The following is an 11,779-nucleotide window of genomic DNA, read 5'->3' on the forward strand; positions in this document are numbered from 1 at the left end:
TCAGTGAAATGTGGAAAGCATGAGATTATGGGGATTTATCCCAAAATCCCACCTGAATAACTACACGCTTGTGATATCACTGACGCCGACAAGCAACTGAGCAGGTAAATCATTTAAATTATGATGAATAACTTGGCCAGTTTTGCATGAGTTTTTCGTGTACATAAAGGCAAATGTTTTTGCCTTAATCACTTTAGTACACTCTATTTGTGATTTGATATAGTTTGAATGTTAAATATGTGGTGCTAGTTTCGTGCTAATAAAGACAAGGAAAGCAGTTGATGAATTGCCATTGGTATGTCCAAAAGACCATAGGTTAACATATTTTGTTTGACCCTTTCTGTGTTAAGGGACAAAAGTTGCAGATTTCTTTAAGTTGACACTTTTTGTCTTTGGATCTACTTTCTGTTTAAGGTTTCTGGAGTGCATGCTATCAATCAAATTAGCTTGAAACATTCTTGAATTTGTCCTTTGAGGAAGGGTTGGGGCATTATTGCCAGTACGTTGAACAGGACCTATTTTCACTTTTTATAGGATCTATGAGTTCAGTACCATTAAGTATAGTTATTAGATCAAACACAGAGACCACTACAAAAACCTACTTCTAAATACTTACAGAATACAAACTACTTTCACTTAACGTTGTCCGAACAAATCATCTGGTTGAAATCCTTATCCCATGCAAGCTTGTCTAGATGACACATAAAGATGCTTTCTTCGTCTTGGCTCTACCTTTGGATATAACTTCAAACTTAATAAGTAAAAAAGCTGAAATCCTGAATCAACGGCCCCAATATGCTTTTTAGATTGTCATCTTCCTCCCAAACGTCACTAACATTAGATGTATTGCGTTGCTACACATTGCATCTAGTAACCATCATTTCATTAAGCCCAACTAGTTTCATAATGTCATTTTCTTAACCTACTTACTTAAAAGTTAGTACTTCTAGTGTCTTATGTGCATTTTGTACTTCTTGTATCTTCTCGCTTGGTCCCCATCTTCTTACCATATCAAGCCAAAATACAAAGTTACTTAGATCACTCTGTGCTCTTCCATTAAGCCATGGATTCTCCCAAAACATTAAGACATGTATAGCTTTTTTCAATTCCTGTCTCATTCCTAAACTTTAAGTGCTAAGCCTCAAAATTAGGTGCGAAACATGGTCTAGAAGTGCAAAAAGGTATTAAAAAGGTGTATAAGGTTTTCGATGAGATCAGAGGGCCGGACCAAACAAGAGGTCTTGTTCTGAATCTCACCGCCATCACTTCACAAAAAGAAATGTTGCATATACGTGAGAAGGCATTTTAGAGATATTAAATATTAAATGATTTTTCTCTCTAACAAGCTTAAGCTTTTAGATTAGATAGTCATTCAACAAATATTACCAACATATGACTGATAAATGAACTCAAAGTGATTCAGCCAGTTTTTCGATTGCTATATGTATAGGTGAATATCTTGGGAGTAGATGCTTCTTCACAGCCAAGAAAACCCCTCTTAGTTTCCATGAGATGCCATACAGTTTCAAAGAACTTCATATTTCATCTCTTCCAACAGAAGAATTAAACGACAAAACGTTCATATGCTTGTAAAGGTACGATGTAAAGATGCATGACTTTTGATCCGCAGATGCCTCTTGCTTTTATGTAAAACACATATGAGCTAATGCCCTCTGACCTAAACGAAAGGTTCATGTTTAGGTGCATAATCATGAAAGAAACTTCCCAATAACTTCCCACTCAAGGGAAGCTGATTATCATATAATTAGTGCCTTCTTCCTCATAATCCTCCGTAAAAGGGGAACAGGTGTCTTCTTCCTGATGCTAAGCTAGAATTAAATTCCTTGTGAAAAGTTGATCCCGTGAAACTTGACGTGCATAACGGACATTCAGATGCTGCTGTTGCTCATATCACACTACATTATTGTAGGTTATTACCAGAAAGGAAGCGTAGCATTATAGAATGAAATATAAAGGGCAGAAAAAACAACCTTAACCACACATTCGTGTGCACGGAAACAAAGGGTTGAAACAGTTAATTTGTTGGTAGGTTAAGGAATTTTTTACTGAATAATTGAGTGCTGAGGTTACTGAACACTTTGTTTTCTAGTTCTAGGCTTGTGTAGGAAGGTGGTTCCTTGACATGTTTTTGTCTGAAATCATTTGGGTATTTTGCAATATTTCCAAGAACACAGAGACAATGAAGCATGAATACTTCACCAAATCCACCAATCTTAGTTAATCTTTGCCTTCTTCAAGTTCTTAGGGAGTGATTTGCACTCTCTGTTGAAAACAGCTTTTCACTGCAAAAAAGTTACGGTGGTAGATTACGTCGAGTTTCATTGAGGTTTGATACAATCATAATATTCCTTTAGTGTTTAAGGAATTACTAATGCCCTTTATAATAACGTCCATCCAATAATTAACAGTTTCTATTAATTTTACTTAGAGTCCCGTCCTAGTATTGAATCTCTAGAAAAGCTTTTTTGCACTATGAATCGTATTTTATATATTTTTTTTTATAATTACATTCATCTAACATTAGAGCTTTATATATTTTTTACAACGTCCTTCAAACATCATATTTTTGTTCGTATATATCTTTTTTCCATTTTCTAAAAAATTATAATTTTAATAAGGATAAAATTGATATTTCCGCATAACAGTATGCATCATACATTTATAATCACATCAACTTGTGAATTGATACGTATTCTTTCTAAAATTAAAAATATAATTAAATTAAACGGTAGTCGAAAAGTGGGATGCATACCCCGTACTTTTTATAAAAGACCCGTTACCGTTTCTAATTGCTTTTGGTATTTGTTTGAACAACTGAAATTTATTTACACATTATTTTCACCTTTTGTTATTTTTTTTACCAAATGTTCAAACTTTATACACTTAAATTCCAAATCTGGACTTTTTCTAAAATTTAACTTTTTTTTCTTGAAAATATAATAATAAATTTTTGCAAACATTCAATTAGAATTTTCGGGAAGTTTATTTTAACCCTAAAATAGGTCGTACTATATTTTTTAAATGAATTTTATCCTTTTCTCGTTCTCATGCCGTTACCTTGTTTTCATTCAAGTAATCGACGCTCCATATCGATGTTGTGTTTGGATTGAAAGATTAAGAGAAGTAACAAAAGACACAATTTGTGACACAATAAAATTGAATTTGTCTGACTTTTAAATTTGCTTATTTTATTAAGGGTAAATTACAATGAACACAAATGAGATTTTGTATAATTATGAATATCTATTTATTGTTTAGAAAATTATTAATACTTTATTGATTTTAATAGTTGTCTAACAACTAGTCCAGTATGTTGGTCTCTGTCAGGTTTTCATCCTTTTTTTTTATTTTTTTTTTGTGGTGAGTTGATCAAAATGTCATTGTGGACTGCAAATTATAATTGACTTAATTCTTAAACTTTATAGGTTTTTGGATCACATGGATAATTTTGTTTATAATTTTTTAATTTTTTTTACAAAGCTTCAATTTTTTTTTAAAGAAAATACAACAATACTAAAATTATAATTCTAAACCTATATTTAATGATTACATATTTCACTAAATATCAAAATTTGTATTTTTCAAATACGATAGATATATAATTATATCAAACTTCAGGACGAGCTATTGTAATTTATTAATTTATTAATTTCCTGATATATATATATATATTTAATTTTCCTATAGTAGAAAAAATAATAATAATAATGTTATAGTGGACACCCCATCAATTATTCTTGTTTTTCCGATTAAATTATAACTTATATGTACATCCCACATTATTATATACTTGTGCAAAAAATAATTATTACAGATATTTTGAGATTTGAAGTAGCAATAGAAGATACAGTAAATCTTTTGCAGGAGTGGAATTGTTATACTCGCCTCAATTCATAAGAATATATTGTTCTTAATCAGCGATAACAGACAACAATTTTGATTTTGTCCTTTAATTATTGGGGATAAAATTATCATTATAAATAATTAATTACATATTTATAATTTCAAAAATTGTTTGTCGTCGCTAACTTATTTTTTATTAATTTTATATATTATATTTTTTTACTAGTTTTTTGTAGTGACAATTTTCTTACAAAATAATTCTTGCTATTAAAATTCTAAAACTCATTATTATGACAATAATTTTTTTATCATAAAATACATATAGGGTAAATACAGTCGCCTCTCCTGCGGTTTAGTGTAAGTATGAATAACTTCTTATTATTTTGAAAATTACAAGTACCCCTTTGATCTTAATGCACATGTAATGATATGTCTGTTTTGTTGGCTCTTGTTAGGTTTTTATTCAATTTTTTAGATTTTGAATTTTACATTATAATTTTATATATTTTTAAGGATTTTTCAAATTATTTTATGGACTAATATACCCTATGAATTATTTTATTTTATCCATCCTCAAATATTTAACATTTTTTCAGACTTTTTTTAAAAATATTAGCAAAGGTAAAATTGTAATTTCCACCTCACCGTTTAAGAGTTAAATAATTATTTTGAGTATTTGTAAATTTTTTAATTAATAAGAGAGTATTCTTAAATATACTAAACATCAAAAGAAGTAATTGCAACTTACCCAACATATAATTAGTGAGAATATTAAAATTTTCACTAACTCTGTTGTTATTTTTCTCTTCTTTTTTGCAACAGTTGTGCGTTTAATTTTTTCAATAAAACAAAAAATTAAACTTTATATACCGGGACTACAGGTTTTAGGGTGGGTCCTTAAGGGCTTCGGAACCCTCTTGGACCCACCTGGGTCCTATTTCTTATAACATGTTACCCTCCTTGCTTTTAATTTTTTGGACCCGATTAAGGACGGGTGCTACTGGACAAATCTTGTTGTCATTTCTAATTATCACATCGGTGTATATTTATAATTTTTTAAATAATAAAAAGATATCTATATTAAAAAAAAATTTAAAAAAGTTTGTGGTAAGTTACTCTAAAATTATTGAATTATTTATGGTAGGTGCGGAGTGATGAAGTATGAGATGTACAGCAAAGGGGGCATGTCAGTATGTCACTGAGACAGATATCGGATTTTGGTGTCTCCACGTTGCCCACAGCCCACAATGGTTTGCCGATACTCTGTATCTTCAGCTGCTGCTCATGCAAATACACCAATTACATTTTCTATTTATTCTACCTTCTGTTTTATTTAATATATATATATATATATATATATATATTAAACATACATAGTATGTATATATTAGATAGAATATAAAACACTATAAAACAAAAAATTCAATTCGACAAATATATGTACTCATACATTTGTGATAATCGATAAGTGGTTCGTCACTATTATTTGAATTATATAATTAATATATTATACTTGTCTTGTAATTAATATAATTCGGATTAAATTCAGTTTCAACTAGAGTGTTCATGTGCTCGTGTGTGTACGGGTCTAATGGGCAGTCGATACGGTTACGCATATTTATTTGAAAATTTTTAAATTATTTTTTAGAATAATATACTGATTATACGATAAGTGTATTATATTTGTTATTGTATAATTGATTTAAATTTGGCTAAATTGGGTTCAAGTTAAATTTTCCTATTTTTTCTTTCTAAAACTAGAAAATTCAACTTGTAATAATAATTAAAAAAAGAAAAAGAAAAGTGGGAAATGCAGATGAAATTAGCTGCAATAAAATAGAAAAAAAATGTGATAATTACATTCTTATTTAGATTTGGTGTAATTCACGTAGACTTGCTATAATTTGAAAAATTATGTCTAACACATATGAGGTTTGTTTCTGCTAACAAATAAGTCCATTCGTTAGTAAAAATTTATTGAATTTGTTGATATTAAAAAAAAAAAAAAAACATACTGACCCCAATTGACTTATTACTAATTTAATGCAGGTCAATAAATCTTTTTATAATCAAATTACCCCCATACGTCTTCATGCGTTAATGCATGCACCGTTATAAGGGTAGTTTAGTCGAAAAAAATTATTTGACATACAATAAGTTATAAATGAATCAGTTAATTAAGGATAAATCTTATTTTTTATTCAATTTTTTGTATGTAAAATTCAATAAATTTTGACTAATGAAGAAAAAACTTATTTGTTAGACGAAAGCAAATTTCAGAGAAACTATAAGGGTGTACATGTAATTACATTAAATTTCAAAGGAGTGTAATTGTCTCTAAAAAATAGTCCAAAAATGAGAAATGTCCTTCTCCTTTACTTTTCTCAAATTTCGACTTTCCAATTCATCCAAAATAACGACCCCCACTTGCCAACGGTCAAAGAATGACAACGAGTCGGTTTTGATCTTACAAATTTAATTATTATAAAATTATAAGTATAGTTACAAATATGTATATTTTTATTATGATTTAATTTATATTTTTTATTAATTACATGCCTAATATATATGTATATTTATATTTTGTTATATATAAAATTATAGAATAATCATGTTTAAGCCTTGCATTTTCATCGTAGTACATCTGGGCAAAGTGCAAGTATCCTTCTCGTGTTAATTATATAGATAATTTATCTCTCTATAAAAAATAATTATGCAACTAACCACGTATATTTTTATAAATAGTGCAAAAAAGTCCCGTGTGCATAGTGGTGAAGTGCACGCGCATTTTATACGGCTGATTGTTTGATTTGGGGGCCTGTATAAAAATTATTGTTTTCTTACATTATCAATTAAAAAAGTGAACAAACGTATTATTCTTTTGTATAAACGTAAAATAGCAATTTACCTCCTCTTGTCCCTGGATTGAAGTGAAGTAGTCGTTATATGTGAGGTTTCGTCCCACTCCATTTAATTTGTCGTTGCAATTTCAAAATTGAAATTAGAGTGATTGAATCACATAAAAATGGATTACGAATAATTTACTTCTATGTTTTAATGAAAAAGTGCAACAAAAATCCCTATGAAAAAACAAAAAAGATAAATTGTACCTTATTTTTTTTTTGAATGTTTCTATTAACACAGTGGTATATTGTATTTAGCACACATAAAAATTGTCAAAAAGTAAGGTACTACATGTAGACCTGCAGTCAAATAGGGTAAGGTGTAAGAATCAGAAAATAAAAAATAAAAAAATGCACATAATATCAACAAAATTATATATATATATATAGTTGGTAATGTAGCTTTTTAAAAAAAATATCATTTTTTCAAGGATAAATAACAATAACTTTTTTTTGAGGTTTGGCATAATTACGAATACCTTTTCGTTGTTTGTAAATTATCAATACCCCCTTGATTTTAACAGTTGTCTAACAATTAGCCAAATTCGTTAGATTTTCTATATAATTTTGTGGTAAACTAACCAAAATGCTCTTTTGGATTAAAAATTATAATTTTATTTATTTTTAAAAAAATTTTGATACTTTTTATGGATTAAGTAGATAATTTTTAAAGTTTTTCCATCCACCCCATCTGATTTTTTATTTTTATTTTTTTAAAAATACAGTAAGCACAATGTCATACCTCCATTAAAAAATTACATAATTTCATAAAAAATGAGGAGGGTATTCGTAATTTTTCAAACAATGAAAGAATATTCACAATTATGCCAAATTTAAAGGGAGTTCATTGTAATTTACCTTTTTTTTTTCTAATACAGGAGCATAAATTGCTACATCTTATTACATCCACACCAATGTGTTCGTACATCATACATTTCCCGCCTTAATTATACTAAAAACATCGGCTACATCTTTCTTGCACATGTCACTAATAATATATAGAGATAATTACATCTACACCTCTAGATTTATGATTTATTCATACAAGCCATCTCTATCTTTTGAAAAATTACACATACATCTAATAGAAATCTCAACATTATTTACACAAATCGCCCCTATTTTTCAAAAAATTACGAATACACTCCTCAAATGTGTCAATATCATTTCACAAACTACTTCTGCTTTTGATTATCGGGATGATTTTTATAATTAAGCAAAAATCCATGAGGTGTTTTGTGTAAATAAATTATAAATAAAAAAATATAAATATAATTATCCTAATATATATCCTCAAAAGCTGGCATGGCTAATTATTGTAATAATCATATCGGTTGTTGTATCTCTTTTCTTTAGTAAAAATGGTCCATACTTCATTACCTAAGATATTATCTAAATGAGTCGACAATCATTAATTAATAATTCAAAATTAGCAGCAATAAACAGCTACCTATAATAAGCAGACTGCAATAATTTCACAAACCTTATAAAAATGGAAGATCGTCATAAGTACCGTAAGTCTGTCACCTAAATTGAGAAACATCTTAAAAACTAGTTTGTCTGAATTTTCAAAAATTGAAACAAAACAAAAATACAAATAAAATCAACTTTTTATTTCTTGGAAAAAATCAAGATTCGGGTCCGACTTTGTAATAATATCAAAGTCCGAATCCTTGTAATGATTTCAAATTTTTGAGGATTCGATAACAATACTATCAGAGCTTGGGAGTAAAAGATGCAAACAAACTATTCTAATTTACATCAGTGATTGAGTATTTTATAGATATGTTCATTATGTATGATTTTAAGTAAATCTAATGGTTGCGGAGAGCACCCATGGTTTCGGGTGTCGAATTCAAACTATCCAACCCGTGTACAAAATACGTGGGATTTTAGAACATATAGCCATTAGAATGTAGTATATGGGCCTTCCGCGTAAATACCACGAGTTTTGATGTGGTACTCACATTAAGTAAAAACTATAATTTTATCATAATACAACCATAATTACACCCAATGTAGCCTAAACCAAAGCAAAAACTAGTACTATTATGTTCAACCATCATCCCAAATTCTGATTCGGTATGACAGCAGACTAACGTTTCATAACATAAAGTATTTTTCGTTTTAATTTCACAAACTTAATCATTTTGTCCTGTCCTGAATAAATGCCAAAGACCTTATTCGTATAAATTTTTTATTTACAATCGACATAAAAAGCATATCAGCATCACGTATAATAAAGTTTAAAAGATAGAAAACCTACTATGATAAGGTATTAGGGATGAATATTATTGGAGACTAAACAAGAATGTGTGAGGACTGAGGAGTTTAGGGGTGGGGGGCCTGAGTCTAGAAGGGCCGAAGCCTTGCCAACAACAATCATTAATGGACAAAATTATTAGGGCAGATACAATTTTCATGCAGTTACACAAACGGTGTTCCATAGGAATGGGGATTGTACTAGGCTAGCACCAAACAGCTGCCAAACCAAGTTGCAGAATTTGGTTGGGGTCCGAAAATGACATCTTGGGTTTTAGGAAAAGTCCGAAAATGAACCAAGTTTTAGTAGCAAGAAGGAGGTCTTACTAGGGAAGGTGCTACGTTGCCTTCGGAATAGGTTTGTCCATATTCGAGATCCAATTAGATAAGATTTTTTCTTAAAAAAAAAAAATAGGAATTATTGATCCTGAACTTCAAATTTAATAGGTTGGACTCAAACACTTAGTAAACTTGTTGGACATACTTTATAATTTTTAAAAATAATATTATCGTATTTTTTGAAATATGAGAAAATAATGAATTACCCTTATCTTCTTAAATATAGTATTTGTTTACATTTTCCTATCTAAATTATTGTATTGGTCTGAGGCAAGTACAAAAAATCAAAACTGGAGACTCACCTTAAGACCAAAATTAATTTTAAAAAACTTGAGTAATGATGAATGTGGTAGACAAAATATAGTTGACATTTGGAAGGTTGTGTATATGATCATTTGAGATCTGTTGATTCACCAGACAATCTCCACGAATGATGATTAGCAAAAAGTATGTGAAAGTTTGGTTACTCCTATGATTTGGTCATTTGATAAGCTCTCAAATCAAATGGTCCCTCATCATACTCCATTAAAATTAAAATTCATGTGAAAAGATTTAAATCCCACTGAAATTCAATAAAATGGTGAAGTGAAATTCAGCAAATATAGGAAAATATATAAAAGAACTGAATGTTTTTAAAGAAAAAAAAGGGAAAAATACAGTCAACCAAAGTGCACAGTGGGGTCAAAAAGAGTTGGCTTGATAATACGGCACATTTCCAGCAAACCCCTTTATGGGCACGACCCGAACCCGAACTTTGGAATTGCTAATACCCCACCAAAACCACTCTTTCCCCGCCACGTAATCCTCGCACTAAAAATCAAACCAAGCTGCATTCCCCATTCTACCCTCCGTACCCTCGTCAAATATTCGAAATACCCTTCCCCGTCTCTATATAAATTCCCCTCTCCGTCTTTCCATTTCTTACCATTTTCACTTTTTCCTGCATCCAGAATTAGCCTCTCACTTGCTCTCTAATTCTTCAGGAACTGGCGTTAACTCAGGAAATTCTGGAGGATTCTGGAAACAAAGGGGTGGTGACCGCCCTGTATGAGGCCTTGAAACGCCGCGACGTGGAGGCAATCCAGAAGATCCTCGCCGCCGACCTCGAGTGGTGGTTCCATGGTCCGCCGTCACACCAGTTTTTGATGCGCCTCCTCACCGGCGAACAGGAATCCGATTTCACTTTCGTCCCCCACAGCATCTCCGCCTTTGGCTCCACCGTCCTCGCCGAGGGGTTTGACCAGTCCCGCTCCATTGCCTGGGTTCACGCCTGGACCGTGACCGATGGGATAATCACCCAGGTAAGGGAGTACTTCAATACGTCCCTCACTGTGACGCGATTCGGAAAGACAGACCAATCTGATTGCACCACCACCAGCAGCATTGCGTCGCTCAATTGCCCCTCGGTTTGGGAGAGCAGTCTTCCGGATCGGGTCGGGAAATCCGTGCCCGGTCTCGTCCTCGCTATCTAAAAGATCCGATTCGGGTCCGATCACGTGCCCTTAATCAGCCTATTATAATATTCTGATACATAAGAATAAAGAGTTGCTATTGTTGTTGTTGTTGTTGTTGTTCCTATGGGGTGAGGGAGCACCGTCGTATCTTGCGCCTGATAGGTTGTGAGATTGACGGCTAGGATTGGCTTGGGGGTGTGATCAGCTGCGTGTGGTTACAGTTGGAGTGTTGTGATGGTTGAGAAGGTGACCGATAGGATGACGACTGGGGAACCTTCAGCCTTTGATTTGATGTTGTTTGATTGTATGCGTGTTTGGTGTGACGTTCCGCTTGCAATAAAAGAAGTTTTATTTGATGGGCTAAAGAATGGATTATTTCAATATTATCTAAAGTTAATCATTTAAACCTAAAATGAAATCACTTGAAAACTACATTTAAAACCTCTAAAATTTGATTCTTTTTAACAAATAAGTCATTTTATTAGTTAAAATTTATTAAATTTGTTGATATTAGTAAAAAAATGAAATACAAATTAATTATTGATATTGATTAATTCATTATTGATTTATTACAGGTCAAATAACGTTTTTCGGTCTAAATTATCCTTATAATGGTGAAAATATATCTCTTCAGATGTATTAACTCGTGAAGGCGTATGAGGTTAATTTAATCGTAAAAGAATTTATACGACTGTAATAAATCAATTAAGGGTTAATATAGATTTTTTTTTAATTTTTTTTTATTAATATCAACAAATTCGGTAAATTTTGACTAATAAATGAATTCATTTGTTAAACAAAAGTAAATATCAGAGATGCTAAATATAATTTTTCAAACCATATAAAATTTATATATAATACCATTAAACCTCGTGGGAACGGAAAGTATTTATTCCTAGATACAATTGAGGTGTGGGGATTGCCCTTTTTGGTTGTCTTTTTGTTCTTCTGTTAGGA

At 31.0% G+C, this 11,779-nt stretch overlaps 1 protein-coding gene across 1 annotated transcript; it reads left to right on the plus strand.

The window, feature by feature from the left end:
* Positions 1-10,277: 10,277 nt before the first annotated feature.
* LOC105160828 (wound-induced protein 1) lies at positions 10,278-11,190 on the plus strand. Its single transcript, XM_011078327.3, has one exon. The coding sequence runs from the start codon at positions 10,514-10,516 to the stop codon at positions 10,838-10,840; it is 327 nt and encodes a 108-aa protein (XP_011076629.1). The 5' UTR covers positions 10,278-10,513; the 3' UTR covers positions 10,841-11,190.
* Positions 11,191-11,779: the final 589 nt, after the last annotated feature.

This window comes from Sesamum indicum, linkage group LG4 (assembly GCF_026168435.1).
Source record: "Sesamum indicum cultivar Baizhima isolate 11 linkage group LG4, ASM2616843v1, whole genome shotgun sequence".
NCBI classification, from domain to species: Eukaryota; Viridiplantae; Streptophyta; class Magnoliopsida; order Lamiales; family Pedaliaceae; genus Sesamum; species Sesamum indicum.

Bases quoted from the DNA above. Each gene is read 5' to 3' on its own strand.
- LOC105160828 (XM_011078327.3), top strand. From the start codon at position 10,514: ATGCGCCTCCTCACCGGCGAACAGGAATCCGATTTCACTTTCGTCCCC.